Source organism: Cylas formicarius, unplaced genomic scaffold, assembly GCF_029955315.1.
Source record: "Cylas formicarius isolate icCylForm1 unplaced genomic scaffold, icCylForm1.1 PGA_scaffold_3__17_contigs__length_32017465, whole genome shotgun sequence".
NCBI lineage: Eukaryota > Metazoa > Arthropoda > Insecta > Coleoptera > Brentidae > Cylas > Cylas formicarius.
The window spans coordinates 31746212-31764952 of NW_026844326.1; the positions used below are offsets into that span (position 1 = coordinate 31746212).

Sequence of the window (18741 nt, forward strand, 5' to 3'; positions counted from 1 at the left end):
TTATTACATTTCTTTATTAACAACTCAATCCCTTTTAAAAAAATATTCTTATGGTTTGCCTGCAAAATGAGCTAAAACAGCCTTCAACTTCTTCGTTAAACCGCCGTCCACGTAAGACCTTTTTCAAATATCCAAACAAATAATAGTCGCTGGGGGCCACATCTGGACTATAACGAGGATGATCTATCTGTTGGAACCCACACTCTAAAATGGCAGCTTGTGCAACACTAGCACGCACGCCTCTGGTCAGTTTTCCTCGACGTTTTACACGTATGCAGTCTCGCAATTTATGTAATAATGTCGCGTAATATTTACCACTTTGCACTTTATTCTTGTAATAATAATAATAATAGTAATACATTAAATTTAAAAATTATGTATTGATATCTTTAGAATACTTAAATTGTCAAATTGTGAATTTAGGTGGATTTAAGGGACTTATTTATATTTGTTAGTTTTGTTTTTTGTTAAATTCTGAATATTCTGCTACACTGTATTATTTGTACTGTTTATTTCCTACGAGGGGTTATTTGGCCATCAATATAGGCAACACTCATTATGATATTGTTTTAAAATATCCATTATTTTATTCAATAGTTAAAACGTTGCGTTTAGCACCGGAGTTACTGCAAGTACAAATAAGGCCGAACGGGAAACTAGACTGTTATCCATTTTTTTTTGCACGGTGCAGGGTCGAAGTTTACAAAGTAACAGCGGATTAACATGGAGGCGAGTACTCGAGGGCCGAGATTAAGTTGAAAAACGCGTTTCCGGTGTATTAGCCAACCCGTTCGATATTCTAATTAACTTTGACGGCCACGTAATTGATTAATAAAAATCTTAATCTCGAGGTTTACTCGATATCGCAAAATTTCCCGGATCGTCACGCTTTCGAACAAACCCAATGATTCAGTGCGGGCAAATGCGAAAACCGCCGGTAGCGTTGGCACTGACCGTGCCGGGACTGTCTCCGACCTTGGCTGTTTTCGTAGCCGTTTCGTATTATTCAGCCGCGGAACCCTTTTCTTTACGAATTTTGTCGTAATTCAACGGGTGGGTTCACAGATATCAGGGGGGCAGATCCGTCTCTGCGAAGTAACACTATGCGATAAGGGTAACTGTCAAAAGCCAAAAATAAATAATAATGATAATAATAATAATAATAGTAATAATAGTAGAGATTTTGGGCATAAGGGCAAAGTTCGTTATCACATCCGTTTCAAAAGATATGAGAAAATGGCAAATACAAAATGGTTGCACAATTATTTAAAAGTACACAGGGCGACAAATGAAACGTACAATTTTTTAAATTTTGTTTTGCATCCTTCAACTTGTTTTAATAATGCCTAAACCTAAACCTAAAAAAATACTAGTTTCCTATTTGAGATTACCGTTATTCGAACATGACATAAAAGATATATGCAACATAATTTCAATTAGATGCTACAGGGTGTTCAAAATAAACGAATATATTTGGGTCATTTCAAATTGAAAAATGCGTGAAAGTATTGCTTAATGCATTTCGATAGCGCATTATTTGGATAGCCTAGTGACCGTATTTCAAAATTTTTCAACTTTTAAAACCAATCTATCGTTCACCAAAACTCAGCCCTCGGAAATTTTTCAAAAACTCATTACTAGTTTCTAGTCTAATTACATACCATTTAAAACGTTTTTTTCCAAGTTTTGGTTGGTTTTTGAAGCATATCAAAAAAGCTACAGTGAACTTATAACTTAAAACATATGCTAATACAAATTCATGCAGATCACAATTTTAAAATGAAAATTGATAAATTTTTCCGACGGGGAAAAAATCCTTAGTCTCTAACCGTTCAAGATAAACAAATTGTGTGACCAAACGGTAAACACTGAACAAAATAAAGTTTTTAAGGTCATTAAGTATAAATTTCTGCAATGAAAAAATATTCCCTATCGCGTTTATAAATACCGTATGAAACCGTGGGTGAATCACAGTCAATTAATTATTTTGATTATTTGATCGATTAAGACATGGAAATCCAAAAACCGTCAAGTCAAATTTATCAGATTTAACTAATGTATTCGAAATATTATCAGTTATAACACATTTTACGAAATAAAAACTCAATGTACAAGGCTTTCCTTCCTTTTTGACCCCATATTCAGCACCCAATATTGCGTTTTTAAAATCCACTCTTGAAAAAGCCGGATATTCAGATCCCGCACTTATAAAAACAAACAAGGTAAATCAATTTTACCTTTTAATTTCTGTTTCCAAATGGTAATGCGGCCTTATCAAAATCTTGACCACGTTAACACGGCAAAATAATCCGGTTGTGCAACCCCGCATACCACCCACATAACGGCCAACTACTTAACGGATGAGGTTTATTACTTTTTTTCTACAACACAGAGACAAACTCGCAAAACTATCTGGAAAATAAGAGTTCATCTTCACAGAATAGCAACTCCCAAGAAACGAAAACTCGCTGCTTTTTGTTAGGATTTATTTCGGGCCATCCGCCCAATTGAAGTAACGTGACATTCAAAACCACGGTCATTTCTTCATCTTTTTGACTTAAAATTTGCTGTTTTGCAAAAATTCGTTTTCAAAATTAATAAATGCTTTAATAGCATATCAAAAACAGTATTCCGTAGTGGCCGCCATTTGTGGTCCGTGGTTGAACGTAGCGAGCGCCATCGATTATCCGTTCCCACGTTGGGCGGTTCCAGTGCCGTCTCTTAGATGGTGCCGCCGGCGCGAATCGCGAAACGACCATTAAACGTATCGTTCGAAATGTTTCATGCGGGGCGGCGGGGAAAAACATCCTCATCAGTCAACGTTTAATCCGCGGGGCCGTAAAACCTAATACCGGTATCAAATATTTAATCGATTTCAGAAATCAGAATCAACAAGACGAGTGTTTATTTTGCCCGATTGAGTTTGTCGTTGGGCCGGCAGCGGTTCCCGGAGCTTATCGACCGGATAAAAATGGAAAGAGGGAGCCGTACCGCCGCTCAGTCGCGTTTCAAATCTCGCGGGTTCCGTGCGAACCATACGGAACGGGTTCTTCGCGACCATCGTCACGATGCTGTTCGACAAGACGCGGTCCGTCGCGACGATTCTGGCCGCGCTCTGCGTGGCCTCGCCGAACGGGTAAGTCGCTATATCCCGGCCGGAATACAATACAATCTTTTTGTTTCCTTTTAGCGGTTATTTAAATCAGAGACCGTGTATTTAACGACTACAAAGAGGAATTTTCTCGTTCCCGCAAGTCGACGCTGTTAAAAAATTATAATATTTGATTAATTTTACAAGTTTTGATGTCAAAACGGAAGGAAAGTCTGTAGAAAATGTATTACAACTTTGACGATATTTGGAATACATTAGTTAAATCTTATAAATTTGACGATTGGCAACGTTTTTTGACCATTATGACCCTTAAAAACTTCATTTGGGCACACAATTTTTTCATGAAGACAAAGTTTTATCGTGATACTGGAGCTGCATTTATGTCAGGCCGGGAAATTTTCGCGCTAACCTCGTAAACGGTTCTACTTTTTGGAAAATATTTACGTCAAAGCAATAAATGCACTATATTTTTGGTCGTACTATAACTCCTTCTTCTTTTGGAATCGCGATTTCCTATAAGAATGGGGGTTTCAGGAAAAAATATATAAGAATATATATATATATATATATATATATATATATATATATATATATATATATATATATATATATATATATATATATATATATATATATATATATATATATATATATATATATATATATATATATATATATATATATATATATATATATATATATATATATATATGAGAATAACGCGAATTGGCCTCTCGGTTGCCCAGACTTAACACTACTATACTTTTTTTTATTGGAACACATACGCTGTCAACTGCCCCATGCCATAACATGAAAATATACATGGAAAATATAGAAAGGAATATGTAAGCGCCTTTAAATTTTATTGTAATTACATGTTTTTCATCATCGACTCTTGACAGATTCACAGACCACGCAATAAAAATTTTACGACAAAACCATACCGAATTGACTACCCGACTAAATTATCTGTCGTTTCCCACGGGCAACTAGATGCGACGCGTCGCGGGTTTTGAATTTTCCAATATTCCACACGCAAATTACATTTTTTATGGTCCGTCGTTATTGCTAATGTCGCGAGGTGAGATAACATGCAACTTTGTTACGAAATCGCGTGAAACGATGCATTCGTTGAAGTTATTGGATAGAAATCGAGCCGAGTTTAAAACCGAGACAAAGTTATTGGGAAACGGTGTCGTAAATTATCAAATTTTAATGAATGACCAGCTATATCACGCGAAGAATTTGATTTTGGTCTGTTTTTTGGGTACATTTTTGCAAAACAGCAGAAATACATATATATCGGAGCTAGCAAACATCAAAACTCAGCCAGCTTAGAGTGACTTTGAGAGTAGAAAAAAAAACGTATAAGTAGGTGACAAATAATCAAAGCCTACTGTATATTGAAACTATTTCTTAAATATTTTCGATTTCGCGGTAAACGGTAGTTATTAGAACTGGGAAAATCCATGCATAAACTAAAAAAAAATAAACAAAAATGGTTTTACTTTTTCCACCACAATTCCGCACAAGTATTAATGTTATCTGAGCTCGCCGTCTCATAACGAAAACATCTTATGACTTATTAATATGCATAAACGACCGCTAACTCGAGTGCGACGAAATCGCGAAGAACGGCGGCGGAAAAACCGCCCGGGCGGGATTTTTAACACTTGTTTCACATCGACAATAAATTCATGAAGTACTTGATAAATTTCTTTGTGAGGCTGTCGATTAAACATACTTGTTTAACTTAATTTATTTATTTGACGTCTGAAAATGTCATTTAACAGTTCTGCCAACATATAATATTTTGAGGTTATGTTTATTTTTGTTTCGAATTGGTGTTTATTAAATCGATGCGTTTAAGTCCCAGTCTGTTCTATAAAAAAGTAAAAAAATTAAAAATAGAAGTGCTGCATAGCTGCTTTCCGGGTTGCTAATAATTTTTCACTACCTTACATGGAAAGAAGGCGGCGGGTCGGGCCTTGGTTACAAGAGAAAAATAAAGGAGACTTAAAATCGGTCAAACGGGAGTTTAAAAACGACAATTGACAGTTTAAACAGTTTTTGAGGATGTCAAAAGGGAGCTTGGATAAAATAAAAGTTCTGAAGGTATGAATTTTTATTGCGCTTGGCTTTGATCTATGTCGGATGTCTTGGGAAATGAACTCGCCTCTTCCTTGACGTAAAAACATCAATATTTAAAAAATTATCACATACATTTTAGCTTGTAAGAAGTTTAAATATTTTGACTCGAATGGGAAGAACTTATTTCAGTGTTAAGCCAGTCGGGAGTTGTCCTCGACTAAATAGACCAACATTATAGACATAATCGACAACCACAAAAAAACAAAAAATGATTTCTTGAATAAGTTTTATTTCAAAATGAAAAGGAGATAATTCTTTTGTATAAAATTATATTACATATATATATATATATATATATATATATATATATATATATATATATATATATATATATATATATATATATATATATATATATATATATATATATATATATATATATATATATATATATATATATATATATATATATATATATATATATATATTTGCCAGAGATGTGTGAAACCCCAGTGGTCGGAGAAACTCACAAGTGAACTTATTTCAGAGACTGTCGAAGTCAAATTCTCCCCCGTTAAGCTCATCAACAGTGCCGTCAGACATGTCTTCACAGTTTTCACGTAAATCTAGATGTAGATTGTAGTCACTTGCTCTCACTAGATTTGGTTTCTCCCGTAGCATAAGATTTTCAAAACACCATAAAAAAGGTTTATAACTCCATCTGTACCAGCCCAGTTACGACGCAAAATTACGCAAACTCGCCACATCCTGGACACAATTCGTGTTATTATTTAAAATCAACAAGGGAAAAACAAATTGCAAGAGGTACGCGTTTACAATAATATAGCCTTTCTTTTTGATTCATTTTACGTAGTTGATATTACTGTCGCAAAAATTGAGGAAAATTAGAACTTCGTGAATTTGTGCAGAGATTGTCGCTGTAAAACCTCGAGCGACTTGATTCCCACAAATTTTCGCCCACTCGGGACCACGCCACCTGGCGGCACGCACGGCGTTTTACGGTTGCAGCCGCGACGTGATTTAATACGTATTTACTTTAACGCGCGCCGGGTTGTTTAATAGCGCGTTCGTCGTAAATTAGTCACACGCGTACGGGATCAAGTCGAGATTAATGATTTACGGCACCGCAATTAATTCGTCGCGATACGTCATTGAGAAAAACCGCATGCGAAGTTTTCTTTATACCCTTTTCGAATCTGCTTCCATCGCAGTAGGCGGGCAGTGCCGCGCGTCAATCTTAAGACGGGGGCTCGACATTCGAAGCTCGCTGAGACGCAACGGGATCTCGAAGGCGACGGCGCAGTTTCGCCTCGAAATTTTACGCTTTTCAAATATTGATACGCTTTATAATTTGATTATCGGTCGACCGCGTTCGGCAAGGTGTTTGCCGTGGGTGTTAATTGCAGCCGCACAATCAACATTCGCTGTTATTAAGGTCGTTAAACGAGAGGCAATTGTTTTAGCAAATTTGCGTTCGCGACGTACCTGGCTGGCAGTTAATTTTAGACTTTAAAAAATCCGCTGGCACTTTACGAGCGCCCGCGTTCCTTATCTCGCCTGCTGGGATTTAAATAATACACTTTTGTGGCTTCTCGGAAAGCAGTTCTCAGTATATTCCACGAAATCAATACACGAATCACGAAAATAAATCACAAAACAAGATATTTCACCGCATTACTTTGGCTTTAGTGGGCAAGTCCAGTATGGGCGCTCGCCCACCCTTAGATCTAGTTTGGAAATGTCACTCGTACGACAGGGAGTCTTCTTCTTCTTTTGCTTTTGTAGGACACGTCCATTGAGAGCGCGATATTTTAAAATTTCTAGCTGCAATTTATACATAACATACATTTGGTGAAAAACTGCACTCGTAAATCGTTTGTTTAGGCCGTTATTAGAGTCCACGTCGTTTGTGGACCTAACTATTTAGCTGCATTGTGTTGCGTGATTGTTCAATCGATTGTCGGCAGCGGGCGTGAATATATTAATTGACACGTCGAAATACGTTTTACGATTATGACGAGAAAACAATGGGTTATTAATTGTCGCCTACGCGGCCCGTCAAAACGACGGCTTATAACCTAATTTTTCCAAATTCAACAATTTTAGTTTTTGTACGTTCTTTTTCGATGACGCGTACGTTTATTGCTGCAAAACTCATAAAAATTTTAATTATTTCGGAACGGGCGTTGCCCTATGTGCCAAAATATTTCATAGAGAGAAAGACTGTTTCTAAAAACTTGGAAAATGCGCTTCTGACTGTACTCAGTTAAATATAACGACCATAGAAATACTATTTTTACGCGTTATATGAAATAAAGGATAGTAAAACAGCATCAATATTCGAATTTCACCTGTCTATTTTGGCAGACGTTGATGGTACGCCCCAATTTCTCTTAAAGTAAAAATTATCTCCGATCATATTGTATTGTATTGTATATATTGTAAAACTTAAGTAAATTGCAAAGTATTCCAAATATATATATATATATATATATATATATATATATATATATATATATATATATATATATATATATATATATATATATATATATATATATATATATATATATATATATATATATATATATATATATATATATGACATGTTTAATGAAAGTCGTAGGTTTTTGTAATATTTTTCAGAAAAAATAATAATACATATTTTGAAGACTCTGTAGCATCTAATTCAAATACAATCTTTTACATCATTATCAATTATGAGTGATCTACATTTAATTACATTTATATTTAATAATCTAATTTATGTTTTATTAGTTACTCTTTTTTGATACCTTAAAATAATTTCAAATCGTGCATTAAATCTTTACAACATTCGTATTTACCATTTTCTAATAACCTTTGCGTTCAATTTATCTTGATACCATTTTAATTGGCTGTATTTGTCTAGGATCATTTAAAGTCCAATATCGCATATTTTGTCTATTACAACCCTTTCTTGTAGTGAACGAACTTTTATCAGTAGCTAAAATGTTTTCAAAAAAATATTTTTCTCTTTATGCCAATTTAAAAAATCCAAACAAAACCGCATCCTCCTTTGCACTTATCTTGCACTTAGTTTTTGAATTTTGCGAAATTTAAACGTCACTTGGAAAAAAAAACAAAAAGTTACAGCCAATTAAAATGTTATCAAGATAAATTGAACGCACGTATTACAGAAATATATTTCGAATATTCATGCATCTTTTATGGATACTCACAGTATATTGCCCCAAGATAAAATGTAGCGCTTTACTGCCCGATACCAAAAAGCAGGAAAAATACCTTTGCATACAATTTTAGATCATTTGGCCCAATGTTTTATTATTTTTAGTACGTGGTTATTTCTTGGTTTTTTCACGAAAAAACATTTTCCCAACTCGCGTCCTTTGTTTTTCAATAACCGAATGTTGGCAACCCTGCGTCTGGTTCCAGAGCCGCGACGAATCAGACGGACGTCATCACGGAGACCTTGGTCAATGTCACGACGTCCACAACTGCTCTGCCACCGACTACCGCAGAAACCGCTAGCGTCGCAACGTCGAACGTCACGACGCAGGCGCCGCCGTCCACCACCCAGAGACCGGTGGACGTCAATTGTCTCCCCCTCCCGCTCATGGGTCACCTCGACCACCTGACCCAGGAGGAGTTTACGTCGAAGCTTACCGATAGCTGTCGCTACGACAGGCTCATCAAGCCGGTGACTTCCGAACCGCTTCAGGTCGAAATGCAGATGGACCTCATCCACGTGGAGTCCTCCGACGCCCAGGTATGGGCATATTGCCGTATTACGTGTCCACTAATAAACGTGGTTGGAGAAAAACCGCTCGCACCACAGTTCTATTGTACGTTGTTCCCTTTTCTTTGGTCAGTAAAACACAGACCATAACCACAGAATACAAAATAGACATTGCCAGCTTAACTCTAAGATACAAAATCATAATTTAACACACCTCCTCTATTTTGTCATTTATTGCCAAACTCATTTTGTTATTTTAATTATTGTTTACTGACGTTAGCGATATCTGAGAGAGTCGTTTTCGAATCACCGATACAATGTAGTAATATATTGAGAATTAACAAGAAAAAAAAACTAACAAATATAAATGAGGCCCTTAAGTCCACCCGAGATTCACAATTTGACAATTTTAAACAAATCAATGGGGGATAAAAAAAAAGAAAAAAAAATAGACGACTAAAAGAAAATGAATAAGCAAATAAATAAATAATAAATAAGCGGTTCAGCCTCACCCTATTTCACCAGTTCTTACTTATCTGCTAAATTTGAAGTTGATATCTGCAAATTTAGGACACTTAACGCATTCCTCATTTAGCTCGGAATATCGGGAACACCCTGTACAATAGGTGAAAACCTTAAATAAAAAAGTTTTTGCTATCTATGCGGGCTATATCGCAATATAAAAGAAAAAGAGATCTGAATCATAGCCTTTTCATAATAGGACCCATTTTTCAGTTTTTTTTGAATTTGCGGCGCACCCTGTATATTTTGGAAAAATTTTCATAAATAAATGTTTATGGAGTCCTTTCCTCTGCGTCTTCTGGTTCAAGAATTTTTCCGGTCTTGTAAGACATTGCCAAAATCATCAAAATCATAACATCTTGTTTTTTTTTCGCAGCAAATGACCGCTTTTATACTCGTCCAGCTGAGTTATCGGGACAACCGGCTTCAATACGACACGATATCGCCGGCGCGCGGCAACATACAGGGCGAGGAACCACTCAGGAACCAGATTTGGGTTCCGCACTTGACCGTCAAGAACGAGAGGTACCTCTATTGCTTTTTTTTTAGACCGTCCGTCCTCCATTCTCCAACTTTTAAGGTCATAACTTTTGAACGGTTGGTCCCTTTTCTTTTTTTCCGCGATTTTCAGCTGTTTTTCGAACTGCGCTTCGAAGCAACGCAGGTGCCAGAAACGAGAAGTTTGACACACGTAAGGAGCTTAGTACTATTACATACTAAGCTATGTATTATTAATCCACTCTATATAAAGAATTTCTTACTGTCTATACCGAAAGAAAAAAGAGCGCATCAGGTAAAAAAGTAAAAAACTAAGAAAGCCAAAATTTGAAGATTTGGATCGGGCAATGTTGCAGTGGTTCCAACAGCAACATCTTAAAAATGTACCACTCACTGGACCTATCGTAATAAGTAAACACTGGCTTAGTGCAAATAAATCCAATGATAAAACAGAGAGAGTGATTTTTTCCATGCGAAATTTAAGTACGGTCAAGTTAATTTTAATAAAATAAATATCGGATTTCTTGGTGTCTATATTGACCCAAAACTTCAGTGGGACTCCCACAGAAACTGACCAAAAATTTGGAATTTCTTCGACGCTTGACCGAAAACGTCCGACTTGCAATATACCGCGAAGGGTCCGTCACAGAGAACAGAAAAATAATGTCATTCGCACTGGGACGTAATTGTATTCCATCGAAGCATAAAATTAAATCGTTCCAGATCGTCAGCGCTGATGGGACTCGACGGCAAAGACGTGTTCGTCCAGATCACGCCTTCCGGTAGGGTGACGTACTCCTACCGAATGTCCGTAACCTTCTACTGCTGGATGAACCTGCAAAAGTTCCCGTTCGACTATCAGACGTGCGAAATCAACTGGGTCAGTTGTAAGTGACTTTGGCACCGGAGGAAAACGAACCCAATGTAGAAGCGACAGTATTTCCCGGCACCTTTGATGTTCAGGGGGCCAGAGAAATAATTTCTTTGCGTTCAACCGAAAAATACCGATTTTTGTTTTTTTTTTTGCAACGAACTGGGACACCTTGTATATTTTTGACTCAAACAATTTTTGAAATCGGAGGTAAATTTTTTTTTTTTTTGGTCGCGTAAAAAATTTTTCTAAATTTTTTGAAAAATGCTTCGGGACTTCCGATCCCGCCCGGTTTCGATAGGTTCCATCCGCGGGTAGAACTCTCAATTCTCGCCCAACTTCAACTCGACAGCTTTAAATTTCGGACACTTACTTCGATTCGCAGCGCATTTCCGAGCAAAAACCACTAATGGGGCCGACAACATGGCCGCCGATGTCCGATCGGTTCGATATTTTGCGAACCGCTGCGCGTCATCTAGCATTAGTATGGAGGAAAATTCGAAGGCCGTACTTGCAACCGTTCGAAAGTTATCCGGCTTCAAAAAACTTCCCAAGAGTCCGTTACGGAGAACAGAGAAATAGTATACTTTTTCTGTGCGATTAGTTTTTGGTGGAAAAATTATGTTTCTAATTTCTATGCAGGGTGCTCGGAAAAGTTAATGCAAAATTACTTCTAACTGGCAGATTAAAAAAGAATCTACATTTACCATGCCTATATGTAGGTTTTCCTCATACCTTAAACAAATTTTCGCCATTCTAAAATATTTCTGCATGTCCAGCCATATTTAAAAACTTTTCTACATGAAATGCAACAAAAACCAAATTACTAGTCGGTACAAATCAATTCGGCGTAGAAAAAAAGAAGACGTCTGTTCTCTGTATCCTGTGACGGAGCTTCGAGAAGTGTTCGAAGCCGGATAACTTTCGAACCATCGAAACTAGGAGCTTCAAATCTTCCTCCGTAGACGCAAAATATCGAATCGATCACACGTCGGCGGTCATTTTGTCGGGTTTTTGCTAGGAAACGCGGAAAGTGTCCGAAATTTAGAGCTATCGAGTTGAAATTGGGCAAGAATTTAGAGTTCCACACCCATATGGGACATGAAGAAATTTTGAAAAATTAAAAAAAAAAATTCGCACCACCGAAAAAAAAAATTTTCTCGAAAACGGAAAGTCCGATCGAAAAAAATCCCAAACCAGAAGACGTGCGAGATGTGGTGCGATAACCGAAAAATATGGCTTCAATCAATGATAAATTGCCTTTATTGTTGTATTTTGTTATATACAAATATGCGGTAGAGGAGAGGCGAAGTCTAGCAAAAGCTACTCCCCTTAATCTCCTTAAATGTTTAAATTTTAAACTAAATAGGATAAATTAAATATAGTATAATAGATAAATACAATAGTAATATGGATCAATAGAAAGTTGTTAAAAGTAAAAATAAAAAGAATAACATTGAAAATCAAATTATTTGAGAAGTGAGCAGTTTCGACTTGAAATATTTTTTAAAGAATTTAATTGAATGTGATTAAATATTACAACAGCGTTATAAGAAAATTATCTGCGGAACAAAGATGAACGATATCGTGACAGTGAGAGTCTGTAGGGGTGCCTTAAAGCCACTGATTGGATGTGCTAATAATTTGGTTAGGTTAAGTTAGGTTCCTGGATTTGGTGGGAAATCCTATCAAATTTACGCAATCCGAAAATAAATCTGCAACATCTTTTTTTTGAATTTTATGCAATCTATATTTAATCATACTATCAAGACATGGGTAATAGAGGACTAAACCATAATTCATAATCGAAAGGACAAGTGATTGAGCTAAAAGTTTCCGTGAACTGAAATTAAGGACAGTTCTATGCCTGTATAAATAGCGCAAAGCCAAATAAGACTTTTTCACCAACAAAGGTACATATTCCACGAATCTAAGTCTGCAATCAAATATAACACCGCGGTTTTTATTACATTTGGGATACTTGTTTAATGTTAGGTTTAGCAGAAAAAAACATTACACTGCATTTTTTAGCATGAAGTTGAGGATTATGCCCAGAAGAATATAGAAAATAGTTATGCAAATCCAAATTAATATAAATTGACGCAATATGAAATAATTTAGGATCGAAAATAGTTGAGTGTCATCAGCGAATGACTGCAAATTCAAATATTCGACGGATGTATAAATATCAGAAATACAAATTAAGAGTAATATAGGTCCAAGGACAGAACCTTGCGGTACACCTCATGAAACAGGGGAGAAATTCAGAACTTACATCGTCAAGGGTACCTGTCTGTTATCTGTTAGCTAAGTAGATTTAAAAAAATCGGGTCGAAGCCGTAGTAACTCAATTTGGCGCAGATAAGTTTATGATCAAGCCGATCAAAGGCTTTAGAGTAATCTAATGATGTGTAAAAGTAGACTAATACTACTAAAACCTTTAAGAAATCCAGATTGACTTTAGATAAGGTTGGAAGAATGCTGATTGTGGGAAAATAGCCTACTTCCAAACAGCAATTAATTTTATTTTATGAACGCGTCGTTTCTTTGCTGTGGGTTCGTTTTCTCCGTTCGAAGCCCGATGCAGTCGGACGATTTATTTACTTCCCCCGCCCCCGCTCCTTTAGGGTCGTACGACGCATCGAATTTAAAGCTCGGGTGGACGTCGGTGCACCCGGTCGAGATCGCCCGCAACCTCCACCTCACCGAATTCGTTCTGGACAGTTACTGGACGCGCGACGTCGTGATGCCGGCTTCGTTTTCCACCGGCGGTTTGGGTAAGTGACGCTCGTTTTTCTCCGTGTAAAACGCGAAATGGAAACACGTGTAGAAAAGTATGCCGGCGAGTAGGAGATAGTCGACGCCCGCCGCGACGAACGTCGCCATGAAGAAGTAGTAGTTACAGTAGCGCCAACCGCCGCGAAAAAAGTCTGGCTGCCATTCAACGAAGATGTTCACGGACGCTGCCGATTTAAAAAAAAAAAAAAAAACGAGCGTATCGTTGACAGTAGATATTCTACGCTACTGGCTGGGATCGTAGTTTCTCCAAATTTTTCAAAAAAACTTGTTTACGGTTAGATTTTGATATATTTTTTATCGGAGAGATTTCCCAAAATAGATTTTCCACAATTTTATTTATTTATTAATGTAAAAACAAAAAAAAAACAGGTAAAAAACAGTAAAAACACAGTTTCACACCAAACAGTGTTTGCTCTATTGAAGATCTATACTCGCTCTGCTGCGAAACAATTGCATGATCATCGTATACGTGGAATGAGCTATTTTTTTGTGCAAAAATAATTGCTGCAAGCAAGCGGGATGCAAAGTTTGTAGATTTAAAATATTTGACCCAAAGTAGAATACGGAATACTCTATAAAAAAATCTATAGATCTGTTAACATTGCTAGAATCAACTATGCAACTATCTCAGCCCGAGTACGTGAAAAAATCTTTCAATCTTCATGACGCTTAAAATTCCCCCTCTTTACGGACTCCCAAAAATTCCCCTTCGACCTATTCTCAGCAGCTTCTTCTAAATCTTCCATGCACTGCCTTTTAGTAAGCTCTCATCTAAGCGCAACTTTAGTTTTATTTGAAAATTTGAAAAAAACTTGTTTCCTTTCTAGTTATAAATTTCAACAGGGGGTGGCACTCCTCATAACCACAGACGCAGTAGCCTGTGGAAGCTTCTTAAAAAAAAAAGGTGGTATGTTGTGAGTTACTCACCAACAAACAACCAGATCGTCATGGCGGCTCCGATCAGCGCTAAAACCCAAAACTTGCGTATTCCGCGGAATATAAGCAGCGCGAGGAACAAAAACTGCAAGCAACCTGGAAACGTGACCCGGATTATAACTTTCGAATAGTAGGGAAATTGTTTTTCGGCACCCCCAACGATGTTGTACACCGGTAGCCAAGCGTTGGTCGGGCACTCGTTTATATACAGAACCCCTAGCAGTACTTTGACCAGCGGTATCACCACGTGCAAGATCACGCACATCCTCCGCAATCCTGCAACAGCTCCTACGTCACAAGGCTGCGAAACGCGGAAGTATGAGTCATCACATTTGAGAATCTATATGATATAGGTGAAAGAGAGGATAAAACAATGTTGAAAATATAATAAAAAAAAAGGTGGTGCAATAGGTATTTCAATTTTTTTTTTCAATGAATGAATGAACATTGTTGTGATTTATTTTTGATGTCAAAATTATTTTATTCAAATTGAATAATATAAAACTACTTCAGATCATGATGTTACCATCTTAACTCGTAAAATAGGAACTACCTCTTTATATGTAGAAACAATTCTATTTATCATAAAGACATGTCCAGAGGTTGAAGCGTGTGAATTTCCCTTGATAATAGAGGTCATTTAGAGGTTACATATTTTAAAAAATTGTTTTTATGGATATGGGTATGATCAAATATATTTTCTTAACCCAAAATAACCTTCTTAATAATGATTTAGAGATATTCGGCTTTTATGGTCTTCACTGGTAAAATATGGACTACCTCTTTACCTTTATTATAAACCCATGTGCAGACTTTCCACCCACAATATTTCCAGATTTCTAGTCCGTATATGCTTTAATGTGAATTTCATCCATCATGAAAACGATCACTTTATTCCTAGATTCTAATAGAGGTCATTTAGGGGTTACAGGGTCTGTAGGTAAACCAAAACATATTATTTTTATGGTTCTGAGTATGATCAAAATTAGAAAATTACGTTAATGATTAACACAGTGGTGCATAGATGACGTTACTAATAAGAAATAAACAGAAACAAATTATTCTCTAAATCGTGATGACTCATCGATTGTTTACAATCTACGTTTGGCTGCCTCGTTGTAGAAGTTTGGTTGGCCAGAGGCGTATGTTACCTTGGGTGTAGCCGGGTACCGGGTTGACTCTCTGGGGGGCTACAAATATAGGTTATTTTCGTTGTCGGTTCGTGTTGTCAGGAAAACTATTCGCAAATTTACCGTCCAAAGACGCCTCCAGCCAGGCGTTGTGGACGAGTCGCTCCAATTTGGGATCAGATGCGAAGAAAACCGATTTCTTCCTCGCGTGACGCAACTTACCCGCCATCTTGGGCATGTCAACTGTCAAATTAAGCGCCGGACGTGCAAATAACAAAACAAACACGTTCGTAGGTCGGGTTTCCTAACCTCGAAACCTAAACGAAAAGTTAAGTATTCTCATTACTCGACAACGTGAAACCACAGAGTAAAGGGACCATAACTTGATTCTTACTCGATATGCATGCTATGGTAACCACATAAGGTCTTCTTCTTCTCGCTTTTATTGGGACCAACAGCCATGGCAACTCGACCACATAAAAAATGATCATATCGCTGTTGGTAAAAAGCAATTATTTCTTACTTTATGGGTAATGTTTGACGAAATATTAGCAAAACATTTTGTTGACGCGTTATTAGGTTAAATTAATAAATTGAATTCATAAAAATATAATTATGTGTATAGTGACCGTTAAAAAATTCCAGATTTCCGGCAGTCCTGCGCTTCACATTTTTAACCTTTTAACCGGGATAATTATTTTGATTGACTGGAATTTTTCTTTTCATGGGAACTCCCTTTCGATTGTGTTTTAAAGTTTTTTTTTTTGAGCTATTCCTCGGGCTGCACACATGGAACAAAAATTTTTGCAGGGCGGCTTAAAAAAAATGCGTCCAACAATGCTTGCGTTAAAATGATCTAAAATGGTAGCCAATAAAATTGGTATCACTGGACGCATCTAATTAATACGGACTGTGGAATTAACTTTTTTTTTTCAGCCGGCAACTACAGCTGCCTCATATTCCAATTCAAGCTGCGTAGGGAGGTCGGCTATTACGTGATGGACTTCTTCCTGCCCTCTATGTTCCTGGTCGTCACTTCGTGGGTCGGTTTCTGGCTGCAGGCGGACGCGTCCGCTCCCCGTGCCGTAATCGGTAAGACAACGATCGTAAAAATTTGACAGTATTCTAAAAAAATCAAAATATAAAAATGCTACCCCTGGGTGTTTATTTCGTGTATTTGTCTAGGATTATTTTAAGACCAATATCGCGTATCTTGCCTATTATAACCCTTTCTTATAATGAACTAACTTTTATCACTCCATAAAATGTTTTTCACAAAATTATTATCCTCATTATGTCTATTTAAAAAATCCAAACAAAACTGCATCCTCCTTTGACATTGTTTTGCAATTAGTTTTTAATTATATTATATATTTATATTCTTTTAAAACTTATCTTTTTAGCATTTAATACGTTACCGTTTTCTGTAAATTTCTTTGCCAGCCTTGGAAATAGAAAGCTAGTCGTAATTGGAAAATCAACTAACCCACGATGTTTTAAGAACATCAAGCATTTGCCGGTGACTTGCAAGGTAAACAAGTCTGCATGGATGACGTCGTAAATTTTTGAAGAGGAGATACAGAATTAAAGGGGAGGAAAATATTACTTCTCTTAGATAACGGCCCTACAAATCCCCACATTCCATTTTTTTTTTGTTTAACTTGGTATCTCCGAAAACGAAAAAGTTACAGCCAATTAAAACGTTATCCAGATAAACGCACAGTACACATACTTCCCTTGTCGTTCCCTATCTCCTGGTTCCAATCGAGTCATTGCACTTGAAAATGTTCGCAATCTTATAGCCACGGTTGTAACCAGTCACATCTAACCCGCGCTAAATCGGACAGGGACGTCGACAATGCTCTCGCTCATCACTCTCAACGGCGGCGTCACCAAAAATCTGCCCAAGGTGTCGTACGTAAAGGCGTCGGAGATCTGGTTCCTCGGCTGCTCCGTCTTCATCTTCTGCTCGCTCGCCGAGTTCGCCTTCGTCAACGTCATCTGGCGCAGGCGCAAACACGTGGAGGTAAAAAAACCGAGCGGCAAGTATATCCTGCGGGGCGCGGTCACGCCCAGCCTCGCGAGGAAACAGCTGCGCAGGTGCGGATCGGCCAACAGCATTTACAAGGCCAGGTCGTGCTCGAGCCTCGAGGGTCCGGAGCCGGACAGGCAGTACGCGCACAACAATTACCTCACCGTGCACGTGAGTCGATTTTTCGCGACTTGTGAAGAGAGAGGGGGAACGGCGGGCGTGTTGCAGGATTTCTCGTCGATGCACGCGAGGAACCGCAACAGCCGCGACGATCTGATCGACTCGGAAGAGACGGTGACCACGATACCGGTGCCCGAGATTCCTGAGCGGCAGCAGGAAGCACCGGGGCACGCTTGGACCACGATGACCCCGCAGGAGGTGGCCAATTGGATCGACCGCAGGTCGAGGATATTTTTCCCGGTCACCTTCGCGCTGTTCAATCTGTTTTACTGGTCGTTCGTGTACGCATTGTGACGAACACGCTCGACATCGATCTGATAGTGATTAAACCGTTTTTGTACCGTTTCGTATCGTTTGTTTTCTCGCCCGTACCGTCGCCGCCCCCAATGAAAAAGCACTTTGCTTTAAATTTTTGTTTTTCTTTTCTGGCGCTGCTCTTATACAATTTGCCAGCACAATAGATTTTACTCGAAAAATCCGGACAAATAAAATAACACCCAAGGCTGCCGCCGGTGGGAATCGAACCCACAACCTCCGGCATGCTCGAGTTGGCAGGTCAACGCCTTACCAACCGAGCCATCCTCGGTTCCCAATATATAGTTATTCGTAGCAGTAGATAGAAATCGAATGTTTTCTCGCCCGTACCGTCCCCGCCCCAAAGCCACGAAAAAGCGCTTTTAAGTTTTGTTTTTGGCCCTGCTCTTAGGCAATTTGCCAGCACATTAGTATTTACTCGAAAAAGTCCGGACAAATAAAATAACACCCAAGGCTGCCGGTGGGAATCGAACCCACAACCTCCGGCATGCTCGA

The 18741-nt window shown here is 37.9% G+C and overlaps 2 protein-coding genes across 2 annotated transcripts; one reads left to right on the top strand and one right to left on the bottom strand.

Moving 5' to 3' along the window:
• Nucleotides 1–3011: 3011 nt before the first annotated feature.
• On the top strand, nt 3012–18276 carry LOC132700178 (pH-sensitive chloride channel 2-like). The gene is made up of 8 exons (XM_060667347.1): nt 3012–3136; nt 8660–8993; nt 9862–10010; nt 10707–10870; nt 13482–13631; nt 16656–16811; nt 17567–17922; nt 17980–18276. The coding sequence occupies exons 1-8, from the start codon at nt 3069–3071 to the stop codon at nt 18223–18225; spliced, it is 1623 nt and encodes a 540-aa protein (XP_060523330.1). The 5' UTR covers nt 3012–3068; the 3' UTR covers nt 18226–18276.
• On the bottom strand, nt 14508–16570 carry LOC132700183 (uncharacterized). The gene is made up of 3 exons (XM_060667352.1): nt 15843–16570; nt 15741–15779; nt 14508–14865 (listed from the first exon to the last, which is right to left on the bottom strand). The coding sequence occupies exons 1-3, from the start codon at nt 15955–15957 to the stop codon at nt 14573–14575; spliced, it is 447 nt and encodes a 148-aa protein (XP_060523335.1). The 5' UTR covers nt 15958–16570; the 3' UTR covers nt 14508–14572.
• Nucleotides 18277–18741: the final 465 nt, after the last annotated feature.

Bases quoted from the DNA above. Each gene is read 5' to 3' on its own strand.
- LOC132700183 (XM_060667352.1), bottom strand. From the start codon at position 15,957: ATGCCCAAGATGGCGGGTAAGTTGCGTCACGCGAGGAAGAAATCGGTT. The intron at 15,780-15,842 runs GTAAATTTGCGA...CTATATTTGTAG, and splicing joins GCTGGAGGCGTCTTTGGACG to CCCCCCAGAGAGTCAACCCG. The intron at 14,866-15,740 runs GTAACATACGCC...GAGCTGTTGCAG, and splicing joins GGTACCCGGCTACACCCAAG to GATTGCGGAGGATGTGCGTG.
- LOC132700178 (XM_060667347.1), top strand. From the start codon at position 3,069: ATGCTGTTCGACAAGACGCGGTCCGTCGCGACGATTCTGGCCGCGCTC. The intron at 10,011-10,706 runs GTACCTCTATTG...AAATCGTTCCAG, and splicing joins TTGACCGTCAAGAACGAGAG to ATCGTCAGCGCTGATGGGAC. The intron at 16,812-17,566 runs GTAAGACAACGA...TAAATCGGACAG, and splicing joins CGCTCCCCGTGCCGTAATCG to GGACGTCGACAATGCTCTCG.